This window comes from Malaclemys terrapin, chromosome 21 (assembly GCF_027887155.1).
Source record: "Malaclemys terrapin pileata isolate rMalTer1 chromosome 21, rMalTer1.hap1, whole genome shotgun sequence".
Taxonomy (NCBI): Eukaryota; Metazoa; Chordata; order Testudines; family Emydidae; genus Malaclemys; species Malaclemys terrapin.
Window position 1 is genome coordinate 5,038,813 of NC_071525.1, and position 22,929 is coordinate 5,061,741.

Sequence of the window (22,929 nt, forward strand, 5' to 3'; positions counted from 1 at the left end):
TCAGCCCCTTCCTGCTGCATGTCTGTCGAATAGCCTGGGGAACTGGATTGTATTACTCTTACAGCTGTAATAGTGCAGAGACACCCCAACTGAGAGCAGGGCCCCAGCGTGTCAGAGGCCGCCCAGGCACGGTGAGAAAGAACCTCTGTCCTGCTCTAACTAGACTAAGCAAAGGCAGTATCATTATCTCCATTTCACAGATGGGAAAACAGAGGCAGAGAGATATGGATGGGCGTATTGAAGCAAAGAGATCCCAGCCAGTCTTGGGAACAGAGCCCACCATGCCAACTCTCAGCAACGTGCTTTAATCACAAATTCAAGTTTGGCTAAAGCTGACAACGGTCGTCCTCCTAAAAGATACAACCGCAGGTCAGCTCTGAATCCTGCGGTCTCAGGGCTTGGGACAAAGGCGGCGACCCATGGTGGAAAGGCTACATTCCAGATGCACTATAACATGCGTAGGCACAGCGCAAAGAAATTTGAGCTGAGATCCAGTCTCCCAGGGCAGAATTGATCCCCTCTGCCCCCCAGCTATCAAATCACGAGTCCAGAGCAGCCTTAAAAAACCACGCCAGCCATGGAGTTCTAGCCCCCTTCCCGGGAGCACTATGGCTCAGTGTCTTCTCAACCTTTTCAGGTCGGCTCTGAATCGAGTGGGAGCTGCTGGGGTGGCAGACTAGTGACAATTTGACCAAGTGGAAGCGACCCTCCCCTGCTTCCCAATTGCCTTTCATGACCCCCCCTAGGGTCATGCACTGATTGGAGAAATATGGTCTAATAGATCTCACAGTAGGGCAGTGAAAAGTTTGAGTGACTGATTTGAGAGTCCTTTTTGCCTTTTGCTACTCTGGAACTTTTTTGAAGTTGGGAGAACTTTTGCAAACGTTAGAGGAGGGGGAAAAAAGGTGACACACACAAACCTGGATATTATTCTTTTTAGTGTAGTTAGTGTAAAAAAAAAAGGGGGGGGGGAGGAGGAGGGTTGGACAAAAAATTGAGAATTCTTCAGTTTTCAAAAAATTGAGATGAAAAAAATCAATTTGAAATGAAACATTCCCTTAGAAAAATTCAGTTAAAAATATTTAGCCACAAAAAATATTAGTTTGACAAAACCCCATTCTTTGTCAACAATTTTCAACTAGCTTTCTTCCGAGCGCATTCAGGTGCTACTTACAATAAAACTCAGGTCTAGTGTATGTCGGAGACCAAAGCTCCCAATTGGTACAGTTGAAGTGTTCCATTATTATAGGAGATTGGGGCTAGGCACTGTTCAAAGAGAGAGACAGTCCCTTGTTCCCCAAAGACCCCTCACAATCTAAACAACTGCGTAAGCCCCAATCAATGGGGATTTCACAGTGGCCCAGAATGAGGTATTTGGCCTTCCAGTTTTAGGTTGCTGGTTTGGACCAGTAATGACTCAAAAACTTGGCGCCATCCATCGTTTTGCTTCGGGAAGGCAGCACGAGCTTTTCACGCTGTTGCATCTGTTCTGCGGCTCCAGGACTCGAGTCTGCGTGTCTGGTAACTTTCACAAGCATCTAATTCACCAGCTAACGCAAAGCCAGCAGACTCAGGAGAAAGAGGGTTGCTCAGTCTCACTGGAGAGAACAAAATGGCTCATGACATGCCAGGAGCCAATCTAATGAAAGGCAAATTTCCTGGCTAGGCAGAATTTGTGCTACGAACTCCCATCTGCGTCTCTGAAGTCCGCGTGAAAATGACATTTAAAAGTAGTTTGAGAAATGTCCAATTTAGCCTGGCATGCACAGATCGACACGAAAGGTTCTGTTCTGCATGCCAGGGACAGACTCAATGGATCATAAACAGCAAGGGGGAGAAATAATGAACGGAGTAATCAGGAGGTACAAACATCTTGTACTTTATTAAGCCAGTCAATGTGTTCCAACCACGGTCAAACGCATGCCATGAAATCAGAGGTCAAAGGCCCTATGCCCCACATCCTCTTTGAGTTTATATTATCAGACAACTGACAAGTGTGTGGCACGGTTCCCCTAGGACACACATCGCCTGGACTGTAAATCCACAGTGTGTCCACTCCTCCCTGGTTAATCGCCATTGAACTGTGAATCCACAGGCTAGGGGTCATTTGTGCTATAAAATATCTGGAGGGTGAGCGTTAGCCTCCTTTGACTCCAACCCAGCAACCATCCTCTCAACATCTGTTCTAATGTTTGCAGAAGCAGAGGAAGGATTGGGTTAGGGGAAAGCCATACCCATGGTCATTCCCCTTCTTATCCCGACAGACCTCTGATTTCATCATCAGCTGGTATCCCACTGTATTCCCCCGCCCCCTTTAAACAGCTCCCTTGCTAGATGACAAGAATGAAAAGCTGAGTCGTTTCAAACGGCATTCAAACAAATCGTGTGACCAGAGTGGGGGAACAGCTTAAAAGACGACTTGTTTGGCACAGCCTACCCATACAGTACAGTGTCCAACACACACCGAACAGCGTTTTTCACCCATAGCTACACATATAGACTGCTGCTGGCAAAACAAACATGCCACCCGCATGAGAAATCAAGGACGCCGTTAGCCCCCAGAAACCAACAGTCTCTGTGAATGAAGTTGTCACGCTGAAGCTTCTGGGAATCCAACTCGGTGGAGGGGAAAAAAGAAAAACAAAGCCCAGAAACACACAAAACGATTAAATTAAAAACGTTTTAACCCCATAAAGCACTTTTTTTTTTTCCTTTTTACCAGCATAGCGGGTGTTATGACGCTTGAGCTAACATTTCTCCCCCCAGGGGCTAGTTTGGACATGGTCTAAGAAGATTTTTGGTAGCTACTGAGATAGCACCATTTGCGTTAGCAGAGGAAGAAGAGCTGGCTTTGCAAGGCTCGAATGTTGCACTAGGATAGCGTGGAAGGTCAGTTTGCAGCTACATCTCAAGGTGGCGCTATTGCACGCTGCGGTAGACTCCCGTAAGACCCAAACCACAGCATTAAGAAGCTACGGGCACTAGTGCCGTGGGCCATGATACATCAACTCTCAGTCCCCCACTGGCCATTTAGTGATCTAGCCTCAGAGAAATACTTGGCATTAGCAACGTCCGTCGATGATTAAAAGTGGCCATCTCTGTTTGAGGTCTAGACTGGGATTTGAGATTCCTGGACCAAGTCCCCGGCTGGGCTATGTCAGCACAGTGCCAATTCTGCATTTAATCATGGCTCCGTATTTTTGACAGACCTGTGCCAACTTATTAGTTAGGAATTTTGGCCCATCGTGAGTTGCAGGATCGGGCCTTAAAAGCATCCTCCCCTGCACCTCAAGCAGAGCCTCCAATTAAAGCCCAATGTTAAAAAATGTTTTATAAGAGGAAACTATGTGCCATCTTCTCTGGTGCCTTGATCTATGGCTGTGCTATTCCACACAGTCTCAGACATTATTTTGCGTCCCTTTTCCAGTTTAGATTAAATCCGGCAAGGGCACAGAAAATGCGTTGCTTGCATTTAATCACGGGTGCATGGTCACACGTTTTTGGAGGGTGAAAGCATGCACGGGGATCTTCAAGATGCATCTTTGAAAACTGACCACCCCTGCCTGTAGCTTCCTATCTCAGCAGAAAGAAGGTTGAAGATGTGTATGGAGACAGCAAAAGGGTGACACGTTGGTCTCCTCTGTTAAGGGGCTATCAACACTCCTCCTGATGGAGGATAGCCAAGGGCCTTTCCCATCCTCCTTAAGGACCACAACACTCGTGATATGACCAAAAGTACCCTTTAGAAAGGCAGTGCATCAAGACAGGGATGTTTATAAAATACAGACGCACTCTCCCCCCTTAACAAAAAAATAAAAATAAAAAAAAATCATGCCTTGATTTCTCTTTCTGGACACACACAGAGGGATCGCTTTTTAGCTCAGCAACGTTTATTGCTACAAAATAAATTTGAGGTTAAAAAAACACCTTCAAAAAAAAAAAAAAAGAAATTTAAAAATGTCTTGCACGTCCCACTGCAACTGTCAAAACAGCCCCCACCAACTGCCTGCTCAAACAGTTGCTCCATTTCAAAAGACGAGCAGCTGTGGCATCTTCTGTGCCAAGGTGTCACCTCTTCCCTAGCATCATCCTCACTTAATGGTCACATTTGTGCAGTGCAGGGTAGCTGCTCCGCACCCCCACTCTATCCATGATCTCTGCATCACAAAGCTTGGCTCTAGGATTCCAGTCCCAATTTTGGGTTGCACTGTTGCCTTGGAAATCATAACTAACTGCAATGCCAGTGTGATCTGTTTGGGAGGGACTGGTTTTCCGTTTCTGCTTCATTTGCACTGCTCTTCCCCCCTCAGTCTCATCCGTGGCCATCTGAACAGCTCCCATCCTAGGCTTTGGACATTAATTGCAGTAGAACGATTCCCATTTCTTTACAAAACCAGAACAGCATGTCTCAGACTGCACCCCCCCGAAAGGGAGGAAAAAAAAAAAAATATTTCCTAGAACTAGAGATGTAATCAGCTGTGACAAAGCTTCATTTAGTGCAAGATCTTGCTTCCGCTACAACCCACTCATTGCTGTGGGTTCCAGTTTGCGTCCTACCAAGAGGAGCCGGACAGAACACCCAAGTCCGAGAGAAGTCTGATCCACCAGACAGAATTCAAGATAACCTAGACTTGTGGGTCAGCGGGGAGCGTAATTCAGTGCACTGGTCAGCATCATGTCAAAAAAAGGGATAGAACTGCAGAGGGTGAATCGGTTCACCTTCAATGCTACACTGCTCTGGCTCGTACAACTCAGGTAGGAGGGTTCTGATGGAGACATCATACACAGGGTAGGTCTTTTTTACTTTTTGCATCTCCATTAAATAAAAGCATGAGCTAAACAGAAACAGACCTAATAAAAGGAAAGAGCGGAGTACGTGTGGGAAAGGACAAATGCCATGCGCTAAACTCCACCTGGGGATATGCCACCGCTGACATCTGTTTGCCAACACAGGAAGCCAGCAGAATCAGGTGAAAGCTCCCACTCAGCATTTTTGCTTAAGCTGTCTTCTTGGCATGGCCTAGTGAAGCAGCACACGTTTCAGGTGAAGCCATGAAGAGAAAATCGGTTAGTAACACTGACCCCCTATGCCCTCCTTTGCTTTCCAAAGGAATAAAATCACCTTTAAAGCACACTGGCTTTCCAAGGCCTTTCATCTGAGCAACCAGGCTGCTGGCTGCAAAATGATCTAAGCTGCGAAGTGGATGAATCCTGTGGGATTCATACTAGTCTGAACCCCAAATGGGACATTTTGCAATTCTGGTATGCTTTGTTATGCTGGGAAATCTGCAGGTATTGCAAATGGTTGTTTTTTTTAATGGTCCATTCATAGTACACCATTAATAACCAGTTATAGCAGCTTCTTGCCAGGCCAAATTAAAACAGCCTGACAGAGACCAGTGGGTTAAACTCATTACTTGCATAGTTGCTGCTGGTTCAAGTGGATGGGGACATCTGGTCTTAAAGTACAATGAGACAGATCAACAGAGATGGAACTTGTACCCGGTGCTTAGTGATCTTTATAGCAATGTGCTTTTCATTTACAGGTATCAGTGTTACCAGAAGTCAGATGGAGGATGCGTAGAGATGGTGCAGGAGAGAGGTTTGTAAATTTGCCTCGCAGGAAACAAAGGGAGCTAAGTCCAGCATCTGCATGGCTATTTTCTTCCCTTCCTTTATGGATGCCGCTGTACTGACTGAAAGGCATAGAACAGTCCATGGGCCAGTTCTGGATGACACTGACTTGCAGTGGCCACTGCATTTCCCCCTCCTGCTCCTAGGGACTACATAAGCTCTGCAAACCTCTCTTGTTTTAAACAGAAGAAGCGGAGTCCGAGAGCAACTGAAGAGACAGTTGATAAGCTTATGAAAATCCTCTGCGCCCCCTCCTCTCCCAAAACCCCCCCTGCAAAATAAGGAAGAGGAATTAGGGACCCTTTGGAGATGTTTTCAGGCCCGATTTGTCTCTTGAGTCTCCGCGGGCTCAAGCCAAATCAACAACCTTTGCCACTGTCTAAGCATCCAATGCAGCTCCATTCTGATGACCAGCAACTAGCCTGGATTGTATTCACCTTTACCCTCCCCTGCACAAAGGCCTAATGCTGGGAGCGAGGGTCGTTTAGGGGGAGGAAAGAATCCTTTCCTCCTGTTCTCTCAAACAGCCCAAGCTAGACCTATCATGGCTCACAAAACACGCAACAAGTACAAAAGCAAGGAATGCACACCAAACTCCTAGCGGGATAGGGAAGGTTTCCGGCTGGTGCTTCTCTCTACAGGCAATAATCACTTTGCACTCCCCCCAGTATGGAAAGGGGAGGAGAGGAATAAATAAATTTGTTCCTAAATTTTTTTTTTTTTTTGCTTTTCTGTTTAAAAATAGCATCATCATTTCCTTTTTCTCTTTAATTCTTTAACATTTGAAGAGGCTCCAGAACCCCAAAGGAACTCCACTTTTTTTTAATATATATATGCTAAGAATTAAAAGAAAGAAGATGGAAAAATTAATTAAAAAGGTGTTCGTGTTCCTATCACCAGATTCCCAACAAAGAGCACTCTTTGGATCTTTGTCCCCAGCCCCGGAGGCTAGCCCCTTTTGTTGTTCCATTTCCACTGCTGTGGTTTTGGCTTGTTTAAATAAAGTACATACGAGGAGCTGCCTGACGATTGGGGACGACCGAGCAGGCTTTAGGGGGATGAACGACTGCCCGTCTCTCGCCCATCCCTGCCGACCGGGAGAAGGGGAGATCTCTTCTCGGCCTTGCTGAGGTGTCTCTCTTCTCAGAGCAGTTGGCGCTGTTGGAGATGTAGTCGTCTGTTCAGGGTGTGGGTTGTGGGTGTTTTGTGTGCGTGCCGGAACTGGATTTGTTTTTGTCATGGTTGTTGCTGCTGCTGCTTCTTCGTGTCAAGTCTCGCCTGTGTTTTGTTTCCTTCGTTCAGACACTGCGCGTTCTGAGAGGGGGAGAGAAAGGTACACCAACCCGATGCCCTTCTGACCATCAGCCCATCTCCTTCCACTGCTTGTAGAACTCCAGAACATTTTTTATTTCTACGCTGGCACTGGCCGCTGCCTGGATAGCAGACTGGAGACAAAAACAAGACAATCACACTAGGTTATTTGTCCTGCATTGCCAAGACTGCAGACTGGATGATACGATTTATCTAGGCACTTACATGACCACCCATCACCATGGTATGGTATTAGCCTCAACACCCTTGCGAGATAGAGAAGTGTTATCCTTGGGGGAACTGAGTCCCAGAGTGATTAAATGACTCACTCTAAGGGCTTGTCTACACTACCTGACAGATCGGCAGGCAGTGATTGATCCAGCAGGGGTCGATTTATTGCATCTAGTATAGATGCGATAAATCGACCACTGAGCGTTCTCCTGTCGACTCCGGTACTCCACCAGAACAAGGAGCGCAAGCAGAGTTGACGGGAGAGCGACAGCTGTCGACTTACCACAGTGAAGACACTGCGGTAAATGGATCTAAGTACGTCGACTTCAGTTACGCTATTCACAGAGCTGAAGTTGCGTATCTTAGACCGACCCCTCACGGTAGTGTAGGCAAGCCCTAAGTTCCACATGTAACATGTGGCAAAGCCAGGAAATGAACCCAGATCTCCTGAGCCCCAGTCCAGTGCCTTCACCACAAGATCAACCTCCCCCCTCAGTTTAACTGCTCTTTTCCTTCCCTACCTCCGAGGGCAGGAGAATTTTTATTTAATTAGGTAGTTCAGGGTTAGATTTTTATTTTTCCTTGACTCCGTGTATGTGGGGTCGGGGAAGACATCAGTAAAATATCATGGAAAGTTGGGAGGGAAAAAGCCCACTGGTCTCCCAACGTTCTCTATCGCCCAACCAGCGCAGCAGAGGCTCCAGAACTTTGTCCACCAAATTTCAATCTCTTAGGGAAAGGGGCTTTTTGACTGAGCTCAACGTTGGGAAACATTTCCTGACAGCCGTCTCAAATTCTCTGTCATTTTTTTCCTCTCATTACATGAAATTCCGGCCCTTTGGCCCACACTGAACAATTCCTGTACGCAACCTGGAACTATGTTTTTAGAAGTTTTGCTGTTTTCCATCCTCAAGAGCACAAGATCAGTGCCAAGAGAAGAGCCTGGAAAAGGGGCACACCTTATTCCTTCTACAGGAAGCCACAGCTAAGGGGGCAAAGCTAAACAGGGGGCAAAGGGGGCAAAGCTAAACAGAGGCTGAGATTTTCAAAGCAGACAAGGGGATTTAGACGTACAATTGCCATTGAAATTGATGGGAGTTGGGCATCTAGGCAGCTTTGAAAATCTCAGCAAAAGTGCCTGTGTAGAACCAAAACGTCTGATTCGTATTCACCCTAGGGCCCCTTTACGCCGCTCTGACATCATAAAGGGGCCTTAAAATGGTGTAAGTAACAGTTATGCCCATTCCAAAGACCCCTTTACACTACCAGCGTAGCGTAAAGGTGCCCTAGTGCAAATGAAAATAAGGGCCACAGTTTATAACTCAGGCTTGTGAAATAAAGTCCACTTACTAGCCCAGGCAGTAAATACACTTGCAGGAAGGATGCTGATGATGAAAGGGTGATTTTTCCTCACCTGGGGTCACGAAGGATTTTGTCAGCTGTTGTAACCCAGTTACCTTATTCCGAGACACTGACCTGCATGGGTGCAGAGAATTTGCTTGGATCATCCGGCTGAAAGCCAGTTATGATGGTAACCATCCCCGTGGTGTCATCCTCTCCATTCCCTTGGGACACAGTCAGCTGTTTGCAGCTGTCCAATATTTTATAGAGGTTCCTGTAAGAAAAATCAAATCACTATTTGTGTCTGTGCAAACAGATACTGATTTCACTTATCCACAAAAGTATAAGTACATACAGCTTCATCCTAACAGTCTCTCAACCCCATTATTTGTATTAAAGTAGCACTGAGAGGCCCCAACGGAGATCATGGCCCCATAGTGAGAGAAAATCGCAGCCCCATCTGGTTTATAATCTAAATAGACGAGACTGACAAAGGACAGGAGGGAAACTGAGGAAGAGATTTGCCCATTGTGACCCCGCAGTCTAGTGGCACAGATGAGGCTAGAACCTGGAGTCCTGAGTCTTTTTAATTTTAATTTTTAATTAATGGAGATATCCCATCTCCTAGAACTGGAAGGGACCTTGAAAGGTCATCGAGTCCAGCCCCCTGCCTTCACTAACAGGACCAAGTACTGATTTTGCCCCATATCCCCAAGTGGCCCCCTCAAGGATTGAACTCACAACCCTGGGTTTAGCAGGGCAATGCTCAAACCACTGAGCTATCCCTCCCCACACTGGGACTAGTTGCATGAGTATGGGTTGCCAGATTTGAGCCTCTTCCTCCAGTGGATAAGACACTGGACCTCACAGCCCCTTTGGTTTGCAGGGTTTTATAACAATCTAAAGAATAGGATCAAATCTAGCAACCCAAATTTATGTAACTAGTCCCAGAGGTGGCACCTCATCCCAAAATCCACCTGGCATGCATGTCATGAAAAGGTAAGACAACTCCAAAGGTTGTGCTAAGCTGTAACCTTACCAGGCATCTAAATCCTGTCTCTTCAGTTTATGCCTCTCAAAGTTTTTCCCAACATCTTTCTGGCAACGAATGTACCTGAGGAAAGAGCAGATTTACTGAGTCCCCATGGAGGTTACTAAAAGGGAAAACATCAATATTTTAAAGCAAAGGAAGTTGAATGATTCTAAGCATACTGGTTTCCTCGGTACTGCTGAATGTTTACCAAAAGCAGGTGCTGCCCAGTCACCCCGATTGCTTAGGTCCCATTTGAAGTTCCTCATAGCTTTCTCTAGTCTCAACTAACCTAAATCATTTGATGTTCCTTCAACTGTAGATACCCTCAATGTTTGCCCATCACCAGATCACTGGCATGCAAAGCGCCATCAGCCCTAACACAGATTTCTGGGTCGTGACACCATTAACCTTCTGACATGTTACAAGTTCACCTTTTATTCCTAATCTTTGTTTTCTGTTTCGCAGCCAATTTGTAATCCATAACAGTACTTTGCCTCTCACCTCCTGACTCCTTAGTAGCCTCTTGTGAGAAACTTTGTCAAAGACTTTCTAAAGATCAAATAGATTATAACACGCAGTTTTCCTTTATTCACTGTGTTGACTCAATGCATACTAGTAGACTGGAGAGGAACAATTTCCAGCATCACCTCATGCCTTTTTTAAAGATAAGACCAGACAGTGGCAAATATCAGACCGCTGGTATAAAACCTTATTTTAAGGAAAGTTTGCATATTAGCCACTCAGCCACTTCATTCTCAAGAGAATTGGATTACATTCTATGTGCTTGAAATTCTGTTGAAAAAACCATCCTCCAATTCCAGTCCTAAAATGCTGTGCACCAATAAGCAGCTGCAACATCCCACACCAGAAGTGGCTGCATTTTATCACTAAGTAAAGTGGTCCCTACAGGTATACAGAGATTGTCCAACAGTAGAGTGTTGAACCGCATTAAACCACTGTGTTGCCAGTGCCGTCTTCGTACTGTCCTGGTGTATGTTTAACTGTACCCATTCCCCATTCTGTTTTTATTCTGTGTTCAATCTGTACAAACATTTATTTGAAGGACTTTTTCTTCGTAAGAAACAGATACATTTCTTTTAAAACCAAGGGGAAAGGGTATTTACCTGTTTCCCTTTTTAAATTCTGCCTCTAAATACCGGATGCTGTCACGAGCGCCTGCGTTCTCCTTTTTCAGGAAGTCTAAACCATCAATCACTAATAAAAAACAGAAGTGAGAAAGTTGGTTTGTTGGTGCCTTTGCGGGTTAATCCTACACGTGGCGTGAACTCTAGGAGCTGTGGAATTGCCTCTGGCAGATGGCAATAACTTTATGCTGCTGCTAAACACAAACTAATCAGCTGTTGACCCGGACCTTTCTCCAATGATTAACTGATGAACTATGTTAGGCTCCAGACTGAGCTACAAAAAAAAATGGCCAAACAAGGACCTATGCAATGATTTCCAGCTGCTACTCCTGAGGGGAGGAGCCTTTCTAGTAAAACAGAAATCTAATTAGCACTCGGAGTAAGCCCTCACAGCCCTTGGGAATAGGATCCTCTAGTCACAAAACAGGGCAGAGCAGGCTCCCCTACAATGTCCCAACATTGCTCTAACTCTGACCTGAAGAGGTCACCTTCTAGGGGTAAACAAGAAGATCAGTTTCCATGAAACATTCAGTCCTTGATCTCTGCTGAGAATGCAAACAAGGGTGCCAGTGAATGCCAGCTGTGGCCAGTGGTTTGAGATGTGGACATTGATTTATAAAGTGTCGTGAATATACATGGGGAACTATGCAAAACAGAGAGAGAATCCCTGCCCCAAAGAGCTTGCAATCTATAGGAAAACCAACATGGGATAGAAGTTCTGGTGCAGGGGAGGAAACCAATACAAGGAGGATTTATGGAAGAAATAGGATCTAAGGAGTGGGGTCTGAAGAAGGAGAGGGGTGCATGGCGCACAAGAACAGGTTGTTCTAAGTGCACAGGGTATTACAAAGTGATGCACAAAGTTGGTGGGAGGGGGGAAAAGGAGCATTTATAGCTATTTTCATCCTCAAAGCCCTTCACAAACTTGAAGGGAATGGGAACTTGCCCACCACCTCATTTCACACAAGTCACTAAAACAGCCACCACAAATCAGGCAAGGCACATAGCACCGTGGGCTGAACCTGAGGTAACCTGGTTGTCGTAAGACTGAATAGATTCCCCCAGCACATCAGCTACGCCAACCATTCTCCAAAGCTCTGCAACACAGGGGCTGCCTTTGCCTAAGTCAGAGTCACTAACCTCCTTGCACATTTATACAAGAACACTGGAAATCCAGACACTAGGGTTCCCTCTTCCTCTAACCTCCTGGAGGTTGCCGAGCTACTCACAAACCTTGGGCCCGATTTCCAGCTGAGCTTAGCACCTGACACCACCTCCTGTTCTCAGCTGTGGGACAGGGAGGCTTCTCCGTTGTTCTCAAAGAGCGTGGCACTCTTGAAAGCCCTTGGGCTTGAACCCCTTGAAAACCACACAAGCAAACAGGAGCCTAACTGTACCTGTTCGAGGGATGATGATGATGAACCTGCCGCTGGTAGCTAACTGCCGGATGATGCTGAGGTGCTGGCAGAGAGCTTGGGTGTCTGGGACAAGATAAGGAGACATGGCAGACTGAGCTTTGGGCTGTTGGAGACTCCCCTCCAGCTGAGAAACCTCCAGCTGAAACAGGATAGCAGCAATACCAGATTAGAAATTCATGCAGAAACAGAAAGACTGAAAGGGTGAGGGTCCTCCTGCCCATGTGCAGCCCAGCCCCTCCACTTCCCCAATCGCATGGCATGAGCCCGTCTGATCCTGACAGATGTGTTCCCCGGGCCAGCGGATGGTGAAAGCTCTCCCATGGCTGGGGATAAATTCCCGCTCAGCCTCAAATCAGGGCTGTAAGACCTTCTGCATCTGAGCAAGAATCACCTTGGTTAAGTGTTCCTGCCTGTACTGAGACATCTTTGGTGCCTGAGAAGACTGTAACTTTACTTGTAACTCCATTCATGTGGAGTTTACACAAACTCCATACACCTATGAATATTTCCATGAGCCAGACCTTTTATTCCTTTCTTGACAAAAACAAGCTGTTCAAAGAGTCTCCCTCTCTTTACAGAGAGGATATACAACATCTGGTATACCTTTATGGAGTCCCCCAAATCTGTACTCACATAATGGTAATGATAATACTGTGTGTTTATAGAGTGCCTTACATCTAAATATCCCAAATGTCTTAACAAGGGCCCTATTTCCAGAGGGGTAAACTGTGACAGAATCGGAGATCTTAGCTAAGGTCACAGAGCAATTCAGGAGCAGGGCTGGAAATAGGACCCAGGTGTCCTGACTGTTAATACCCCCGCTCCAAGCACAATGCCTCAATCAGACAGTATTGTTTTAAGAGGCAGATCTACGGTTTTTATTACACTAGGGCAAAATAGAGGGGCTGACCCGTTTGGCTTGTTTGTTTTTGAATGAGATGTGAATAACTATGGCCCAGAAAATGCTTTTTCCAGGAGTGTACTGAATAGAAGATGTGCAGAGCCAGGTTCATTCATGCGCCTGGAAATGTAACTCTAAGTTAACAGACGCTGGTGGTTTAGTTGAGAGCTGGGATCTCATACCTGCAGCCGGAGCTGAGCCATGTCTCTCATTAACCTGTTCCGACGAGCTTCCTCCGCAGCCTAGTCGTAAAAATAGAGTTAAAAATAAAATGAGCAGGAAAAGTGTGGGCTAGTGATTAGCATGTACTTCCAGAAAGGTACTGAAAAAAGGGGACCAAAACTCAAGGGACTGGTAAAGGGAGAGAAACTCTTCGCCTCCAGGTCACCAGCTTGAACCCAACCCAAGTCAACCAGGACAGTTGTTACCATCTGATGGTGGCTTGGATGAAATGAGCGAGTACAAAAGTCGCCATCGTGATTGGCACACCTTGTCAGCTGTCTCAGCAGATGGGAGAGGAACAATGGATTCCCATCACTCTCTAGGGAGGGCAGAGGCAAATTTTGGTGGGGCAGTATGGAAAAATAGCTTGGGTCTGCCCATTTTTGGACTGGGTCTGCTCTGTACAGCAAACTTTGGTCCTCCAGGGCTGCAAATCTGGGATGGAGTTTTTCCCATGCACAAAGACTAACTAACTAATGATTTGCAGGAGGTGGGGCGGCTCTCTAGAGCCAATTCCCTGCATTAAACTGGGTGACAATGCTTGTGGCACATTCATTAGCCTGCCAGATTATCTGTGACTTTTCATTCAGAACTCGGTGGGGCAGATTATCCTCTTACAAAACAGCAAGACTCAACAGAAACAGACTTTTATCCCTAGATGCACTTTGCTCCTGGCAAGCAGCTTTCCCAAGAGGAATGTAGCCAACCTCTCCTCTCACTAGGCACTGAAAGTGTGTCAATTATGAGCCATTACCAAGCTTGTTAAGGAACACAATGCCAGGCAGAGGAGCCAATGGCAACATTAGCCTGGGATGCCAGCATGTCACAGATCAGAGCTTTAGCCCTCTGAGGGTGGCCGCAGCAGCGCTGTGACATGGGCAGTGTAGTCACATTTTGTCGCTGTGGGGAGAGCTCTCCCGGCAATAAAAAATAACCACCCCAAACGAGCGGTGGTAGTTGATCGCTGGGAGCACTGTCTATACTGGTGCTTTTCAGCACTAAAACTTTTGTCGCTCGAGGGGTGTTTTTTCACGCCCCTGAATGACTAACGTTTTAGTGCTGACAGTGGCAGTGTAGACACAGCCTAAGACTCTTCCAACTCACCATGCGGAACTGGGCCTGGGCCTGATGCAACAAGTTGTCCTGCTCAGACTGAGCGATGCTAATGAAGATCCCGACCTCCGAATTAAACTGCAGGATGCTGCCTTGCAAGTGGGTGATGAAGTGGCCGAAGCTGCGGATGCAGCAAATACGAATCACGGACTGCAAGGAACGAGACGGTTTGACATGAGATGTACCACACCCCCCTGGCGGCAGCCTGCGCTAGCTCAGAAGCTGGAATCTAAACTTTTAGAAAAAGGTGGAAATGACTAAAAATATATAAAGTGAAAAATGCTGTGAATGTTTCTGAAGATGCAGGACATGATAATTCTTTGGAGAAAATAAATGGGGTCAGGGAAGTCAGCCAAGAGGGCTTTGAAATGTTTGCCGTCAGGGTTTTCGAACAGAGAACAATGACATCTGGCTGTTCAGAGCAACCTGTGCTGGTCAGTTCTCGGTCGTTGGCTCCAGTGTTGGAACCCGAGGAGTCATCTCTCTGAAGAGGGGCGACATAACTAACAGGACAGCAAAGTGGGCTTTGGTAAAAGGAGGGACTGTACTCGGCTTTGGATTGTTGTATCTTGTCTCAGAGTTTCCTCACAGAGCACCAAAAGCATAAGGAGACATCCAGGAATTCATCCCCAGGCTTCCTCAGCTGGAATCTTACGTTTTTAAAAACGTAGCTCCCAGATCAAAGGCCATAACATTCCTTTAAAAATCAGTTAGCAAAGGCGGACAAGTGTTAATGTGCTCTAAGTCATCAGGTAGTTCAGAGATCGCCGTAGCAAAATTAGATGGACCACTACTCTCCTGTCTCTCCCTCCTAAATGTCGCATCGTGCAGTAATGATGGTCTTAGCCCTTTTTACTCTGCGGCTGGACTGACAATTAAAGCCAGCCTGGGCATGAGTATGGCACAATGCCAATTCTTTTGCCCCTGCCAGTTGTCGTTACTGACACAGGGCTATAGGAGACAGCCTGCAGTCTGTTCAAGATTCATTCTAGATGGGGCACAGATATCAACTGATTTATCCAGACAAGGAGGGCGAGGGGTTAAGCATAGCAAAGAAACCAAAAGGAAGCAGTTCTGTGTTGCTTTGAGGGGGAAGGGAAGTTTCTGGACACTGCCTGGGCGATGGAGCTAGAAGCAATGTGAATCACCCTGAGGTTCACAAAGTTATTTCAGTTTGGGACACACAGTCTCCCACTAGAAAACTAGACTCTCATCCTGTGTTGCCAGGACATGGAAAAGTTTCTATCAAGACAAATTTAGCTGGTACCAAGAATCCAGGGCTCGCCTATCCTCACCTCCTCCACCGCTGAGAGTATGGGTCTGTCCTGCTCAAAGTTAAACCTCTTGTGTGCATTTTTCAGAGGGGGCAGGTTACGGAGTGCCACGTCTTCTGGAAGCAGCAAACTGGTGCTCAAGTCTGGAAGCTCACAGCCAATCAGTAAGTCCTTGACCTCGTTACCAAGAGCCAGCCCTAGATTGTTGGGGGGAAATACAGTAAGATGTGACTGATCATCACTGATGCCAGGACTTTGTGTTCTTCATGCTGTGCTTTATGTTCTTCAGAGATCAAGCATTTTGGTCACATGGGAATGTCTACAGAATGCTACCAGTTTCCATTAAGGTTTGAGCCAGTCAACCAAGTACACTGCGTTAGTACAGTTTGACTCCATCCACACTAGCTAACCAAACCATGGGAGGTAACTAGTTTGAATCATGATTCAACACAACATAGGCTAATGTAGACAAGGCCTTACTCATATTCCATCATCCTTGTAAACCAAGTCACATTAGTTACTCTCACCTTGCAGGATAATGAGCTATAAGCACCACTGATAACTAGGCTTGAAAAAATAAAGAGTTGAATCTGTACAGGGAGTATTATTGTTTGTTTGGAGGGCAAGGGGAGGACAATGATAAGGGATGGGCTCCAACGGTACCTGGTTCCTGCAGTTCTCCAGCAGAAGGCAGAAGGTTCAGAAGCACGGATAATCTGTTCCATAGACTCTGGGAGCTCTGAACAGAAAAAAAGAAGGCTGCAAAATATATCAAGTCATGCAAATCTTCAAGTCAAGGTAGATGCAAATAATTATGAGGATACTTTGCACTTTGATAGCACCTTCCAGAGACTTCAAAGCACTTTGCAAATAATTAAGCCTCAACATCCTGTGATGTAGAGATTAGTTTAATTTGACAGACGGGGAAACCAAGGTAGAGAGGCAAGGATGACTTGTTCAAAGACACAACAAGACACTAGCAGAGTCAAGAATAGAATCTCTGGGCTACGGATGCCCAGTCTCCTGACCTAGCCAGCAGGCCACCTAACCAGCAGTTGCCGCTACATCCACCCTCTCATTTTTTTGGCAAGTTGTTGAAACAGACAGAAGACCCAACAGCAATCATGATAGATGATCCCTGTGTCTAGATGTGGGTTTGTTTCATTCTCACGGCTTCTAGGTCAGGGCTATTTAATAAACCTAAATTCTCTGTTCCCCCATCACCAAAATGTATTTGTAGGGTAGAACCTAACAATAAAATAGTTATAACAATGAGAGGAAGTAATTTGATTATGAATAATACATTTCATCCCAAGGGATCCCGAAGTGCTTTACAAACTTAACACACTGATTTGCAAACCATGCACAGAGATCACTACCCCAGTCACTGAGAGGCTGTTATATCTGTGGTGCAACATGGGATCTGTTTAACAATACACATTAACGTCACAACAATAATTTATGCCAGGAAGGGACAAACAATGTATCCACCTGAATCTACAGGGAGGCTTGTCACAATATAATCACCCAAGCTGGCACTTAGGAGACGCTGTCATTAACAGTGTACATTTAAACAAAACCCCCACACCTGGGCACACATGATGATGAGGTCAGTGTTGGTTCTCAACCAGTCCAGAAACACCTTGACAGTCGGAAGCAGGCCCTCATTGGTTATGATCTCTAGTTTCTCTTGGAGGGATCTCTCGTTCCTACAGGATTTGTTACTGGTGATGCTCTCTTCAGAGTCGGACAAGTCATCTGAAACGACAAAGAAAAGAGCAAAGATACCGTGCGTTAAACACCAAGTGGAGACCTGGTAAGAAACCATGTTGGTATTTGCACAGCCAGTCACCATTGGAGTGGGAAGGAAAAGATGCTTCAGAATTTCCTACTTCATCCGCACACATCCACAACAGCAGTTTACTGACTGGTGTAACTATCCCTTGGACGGCAGCAGGCTCATCATGTTGACCAGTACAGTCTCACTGTTTCCTTGTACTCTCCTGTCTGTCTGTATGCCTCTCCATCTGTTCTCTCTTCTCTTACACTTAGATTGCTCCTTGGGGCAGGGTCCGTCTTTTGTTCTACAGTTGTACAGCCCCTACCACTAGGGGGTCCTGGTCCCTATCTAGATCTCTAGGCATTACAGTAATACAAATAATAAAGTATCAGGGTGTAGCCGTGTTAGTCTGTATCTACAAAAACAACAAAGAGTCTAGTGGCCCCTTAAAGACTAACAGATTTATTTGGGCATAAGCTTTCGTGGGTAAAAACCTCACTTCTTCAGATGCAAGATAATAAAGTAATAATAAACTAGTGGCTAGAACAGCTGACATACGTAGGAGCGATTCCCAACTTCCCCATATTTGCTGGGTTATCCTAAGCAAGTTAGTGACCCTCTGACCCTCCCTGCCTACCCTTTCCTCAGTGCAGACAAGAATGCTTCTTTATTCCACCTGCATCAAGTGCCGTGATAGCCTTATTAAAGGGCAAAGTTGTAAATTAGTCAGGGGAAGGCCTGTGTCTTCCTCTGTCTGGTACAACATTGCACATGCTGTCCGTGTCTGTGTGCTGCAAGAGTGCTTTGCAAACTGGACTCAGTTCTACTACCTCAGTCGAAGTCCACCTCTTTTGGAACCGACGCTCATTCAGTTGAGCCCTGTTATATACAATGACCCTCTCCACGCAGTACACGTAGCTGTTTTCAGCACCGTTATTTAACACTTCCTGCTTTATAAGTTCCATCTATGCTGCATGAATACTGGTCCTGGTCTAATGAATGAGCAACCCAATCATTCCACAGCTAACAACGCATTTACAAACCGAGACCCACTTTTAGAGACAAACCCACCACACTTAAGGTTACATGGCAAAAGCCAGGAATGAATGGCCGTGTAGGGGTGGGGGGAGTTTTGTATCCCCATTGAAAGACAGTTGTACTATCAACAGACATTAACGTCTAGTTAGAACTTGCCCAACAGCGGTACGGGAAGGAAATGAAAACTAGACAGGCAGGGAACCAATGTGAAGAACAAGATCCCTCCCTCTAGAGTTCAGCAAACCCTCTAAAGCCACTCTGGTCCTGCTAAAGATCTCCCTCAGTTGCGAATCTCATTCAGTTATCACTTGATCTAGCATATAAAAATACACCTCCTCCTCTACAACAAGACCCTACAGTCCTCATTTCCTTCCCCTTAATCAGGCCCCTACAAAACCGTACAGGTCTCCCTTCGGTTGGCAGAACAGTGCTGACACAGCTGCATAAAAGCTAGCAGAATGAAGATTCCGGCAGCTGCACCACGGAAACCAAGAAAAAGCAGGAACAGCAGCAAGCCACCCCCACGTTTAAGAAGAGATTCAGAAGCAACTGTTTGGGTCAGTACTAGCTACAGCTGGGTACCTCAGATGGAGCAAGGGATGGACAGGGCAAGGCTATTTAACTGCTTGAAGCTCATCAGTACTTAAAGATCCATAATATTCTGCAAGTCTATAGTTCCTCATCTGCAAGGATCTCAAAGGTATTGGGAGGCTCTTTTACTCACAGGAGACTGAGCAGCGGAGGTGAGATTAGAACCCATGTCTCTCAACTTCCAATCCCTCATTCTAACCACTAGACAAACATGACTGCTTATTAATACAGCAATAATCTTTCCATCAACCCATCGATAGCAGCAGCTAGTGACCAATAAACCCAGGGTTGTGAGTTCAGTCCTTGAGGGGGCCATTTAGGGATCTGGGGCAAAAATCTGTCTGGGGATTGGTCCTGCTTTGAGCAGGGGGTTGGACTAGATGACCTCCTGAGGTCCCTTCCAACCCTGATATTCTATGAATTCCTTAGGCATCCAACCCTGGCGTAGTCAGAAGCCACATAGCATTCTTCAGCATTGTCTGGAAGGCACAATCAGTCAGGAGGGGTTTGTCCTTATACATGTGCACAACTGAGCCAGAGAAGTTCAAAGCAAGACAGCACACAGGTTAATTCAACCTTGTGGTTGAGAATTTAGATGTACAAATGTCATGAAATTCAAAACATTCCCACAGCAGCATCAGCTGTGTGCCCCCACCGCACACAGAAAGCAAAACTTCAACAGAATAATTCTTCACTTTTCCTAACTGCACGGCATTTCCTTTCAAACTGACAAAGTGTTGCAGAGTGCTGTTAAATGGTTACCTTGTTTCACACCAGCAGTGGTTGCAATATCTCTATATACAATGCCTGTGAAGTACTTTGGGATCTCTGGTATGAACACCAGCACTATAAGAATGCAATACAAAATACTAACAAAACCTACATGGAGTGAGGGTATAGGGTTACAATCACGGGTAGAACCAAAGCTTTGGGATTTCCTGACCTATAGGATGTTTAAATTTTCAATCAGAATGTTGCATCAAACCCATCCCCCATCATTCTCTGTATTGATTGTGAATCCAATTAGGGAGAGAAAAATATAACAGTGCTTTATAACAGGTTACAGAGTGTATAATTCTAAAGAAGAAATGTCTGATAAGGGCCTGTAACTCCCACCCTGACTAGCCCCATTTCAGAGACCTTCCCCTCCCTGCCCCCAATCAGGAAGAACTCCCTCTGAAGTGAATTAATGCCAGTCTGAGGGGAGGTCTACACTTCAGGGCTAAGTCGACCTCGTGAATAACATAGCTGGAGTCGATTCACATTAGGTCGACCTCTTGCGGTGTCTACACCGTGCTGAGTCGAGAGGAGAAACTCTCCCGTTGACTTACCTTATGCTTCTCATTCCAGTGGAGTACTGAAGTCCATGGGAGAGTGATCGGCGGTTGATTTAGTGGGTCTTCACTAGACCTACTAAATCGACCCCTGGTGGATTGATCGCTGCATATCGGTTGCCCTTCCGCCCCCCTGGAAGTGGAGACAAGCCCTGAGGCTCTGTCTAGACTAGGATGTAATGGTGTGGCATTAGCTCATGTTGGCTAGCTTGGTCTATCCCTTTCTAAATCTCCAGATTTAGCATGCTAGAATACAACTTGCCTTTCCCTGACTAGAGTTTTAGAAGGTCTTAGTTAGCTCAAGCTAGCTAACATGATCTCACACTACACCTTTACATCCTAGCCTAGGCAAAGCCTGAGTCCTTGTCAGAGTTGCATACCCATGGAAACTAGGTTTGAGCATGATGCAAAATGCTTTCTTGCTCCCCAATATCAGGGAAGCTGGAAGGAGTGACTAACAAACAAGACCAGACTGGCTCAAGTGGTTAATCTGGAATACAAATAATGCACTTGTGTTATATCATCTCTTTTTCTAGCTGTTCTCTCCCAGAACATTACTTTGATTGAATAATACAGGTCACTGAATAGCTTTAAGAAATCTGCAGTGCCATCTACTGTGCATCTAAAGTTAGAATCTGGCCCTACAAACCTAAAGACTTATGGGATGTTACGATTGAGAGTGTATAGAAATTGCCCCTAACTCCACATCTCTGCTCCTTGCATGTCATTCAGTCAAATCTGCTGGCTTTTACGGATACAAACAAGTTTTCACTTCTGTGGACGCTGCAGAGTTCACCCAGCCAGTACAGCTAGAGGAGAGTCGCATGGATTCTGTTTAGAGTCACCAGGAAATTGCCAATCACAGAATTTTTATGATTTAATCAGCAGTAAAACCGCCAAAATTTCAAATTCAACTAGACTCTGCAGCACGAGCAATTGAACAGATCTTTAGCTTTGAGAGTGGAATTAATTTCAGCGGGAAGCATTAACAAAACACAGAACCCAAAACTAATTTTACAGACATGCGGATGACTCTGTATCGGCATTTAAACATTAATGGCCCATTTCTCCCTTAGCCTGCACCTCGTGCAGTCATTTACCCTAATCCACTAGGGAACACCTGCAAATCGGAATAGTAGCATTTTGTACATACTTTGCACTGGTGTAAAATGACTACACCAGGGGTCGGCAACCTTTCAGAAGTGCTGTGCCGAGTCTTCATTTATTCACTCTCATTTAAGGTTTCACGTGCCAGTCATACATTTTAACGTTTTTAGAAGGTCTCTTTCTGTAAGTCTATAATATAGAACTAAACTATTGTTGTATGGAAGGTAAATAAAGTTTTTTAAATGTTTAAGAAGCTTCATTTAAAATTAAATTAAAATGCAGAGCCCCCCGGACCGGTGGCCAAGACCCGGGCAGTGTGAGTGCCACTGAAAATGAGCTTGCCGCTCAACGCGTGCCATAGGTTGCCTACCCCTGGACTACACCATGCAGGGCAACAGAGAAAAATGGTGCTAAGTCTGCTTTTCACAGTACCACAGAAGTCAGAGATGAGAAAGACCCAGTCAATCAGAACTGTTCCCTGTGAACAGGTTATAACAGCATTTCCCAAAGTTTTGAAAGTTGAGGCCCCTTTTAAGAAAAGGGAACTGACCTCAACTCTTTGGCTACCCTGCAATGCCTGGTCCACACTACAAAATTATGCTGGCATACTTACGTCATCTAGGAGTGTGAAAAAATTCACAGCCCCTAGCCAATATCTGCCAGCAAAACCCCCATGCAGAAGTAACTATACTGACAGAAGAGTGCTTCTATTAGCTTAGTTTGGGGAGGTGGTGTAGCTATGCCAGCAGAACTACTCCTGCCGGCTTAGGCTGCATACTAGGGAACTATGCCAGTACAGGCTCGGACGTGTAGCTATAGCCTTAATTTATACATCATCTCCACCCTGCAATCCAATCCTCTGCACCCCAAACTTTAGGAAATGCTGGTATAGATCTTCATAACATGACCTGTCCTCTCCTTTCTTACATGCTTTGAAGAGCAGCAAAGTGTTTAAATGTCAACACTGTTCACTCTCATTGGCACGTAAATCAGCACTCACTACAATGAATAAGGCCGTTCAGACCACAGAGATACTAGTTCAGACTCTCTGAAAACTCAGGCAGACATCTCTGTACGAGTTACATCTGCTTCCCATTTTGAAGGTTTTCCTCACAACCATCACAGCTAGAGACTTTAAAAATAAAAGCTGACATTTTCGAGAACTAAGTTCCACTGATACCTCCTCAGTTAGTCCTTTGCATCCCACAGGGGAACACAGCCCACACTTTGGGAAACACACAGACTTATGTCCCTCTGTATTAATAAATAAAGCCCCTAAACACCCAGTTGGAAATATTATTGTGCCTACTGCACAGAAGCTTACAAACAATCTCAAATTAGTTCAATAAGTAAAGTTATCTCACTAAACGGTTCTGTGTGAACAGGTTAATCATCTTTTATTACATCACAGAGAAATACTATACAACTCTGTCCTGATGCACTGCTCTCTCCTTTT

General features: G+C 45.5%; 1 protein-coding gene across 4 annotated transcripts in view; it reads right to left on the bottom strand.

Moving 5' to 3' along the window:
* Positions 1 to 1,863: 1,863 nt before the first annotated feature.
* The window catches only part of SMG5 (SMG5 nonsense mediated mRNA decay factor), a 48,966-nt gene continuing 27,900 nt past the window's right edge, over positions 1,864 to 22,929 (bottom strand). For all 4 annotated transcript variants that reach the window (XM_054010461.1, XM_054010464.1, XM_054010462.1 and 1 more), the window contains exons 13-22: positions 17,212 to 17,381; positions 16,287 to 16,362; positions 15,645 to 15,820; positions 14,341 to 14,499; positions 13,197 to 13,256; positions 12,093 to 12,252; positions 10,675 to 10,765; positions 9,557 to 9,631; positions 8,653 to 8,791; positions 1,864 to 7,079 (exon numbers count right to left, since the gene is read on the bottom strand). In XM_054010461.1, coding sequence (XP_053866436.1) covers positions 6,996 to 7,079; positions 8,653 to 8,791; positions 9,557 to 9,631; positions 10,675 to 10,765; positions 12,093 to 12,252; positions 13,197 to 13,256; positions 14,341 to 14,499; positions 15,645 to 15,820; positions 16,287 to 16,362; positions 17,212 to 17,381 — 1,190 coding nt within the window. In that variant the 3' untranslated portion in view covers positions 1,864 to 6,995. The remainder of the gene's footprint in view (positions 7,080 to 8,652; positions 8,792 to 9,556; positions 9,632 to 10,674; positions 10,766 to 12,092; positions 12,253 to 13,196; positions 13,257 to 14,340; positions 14,500 to 15,644; positions 15,821 to 16,286; positions 16,363 to 17,211; positions 17,382 to 22,929) is intronic.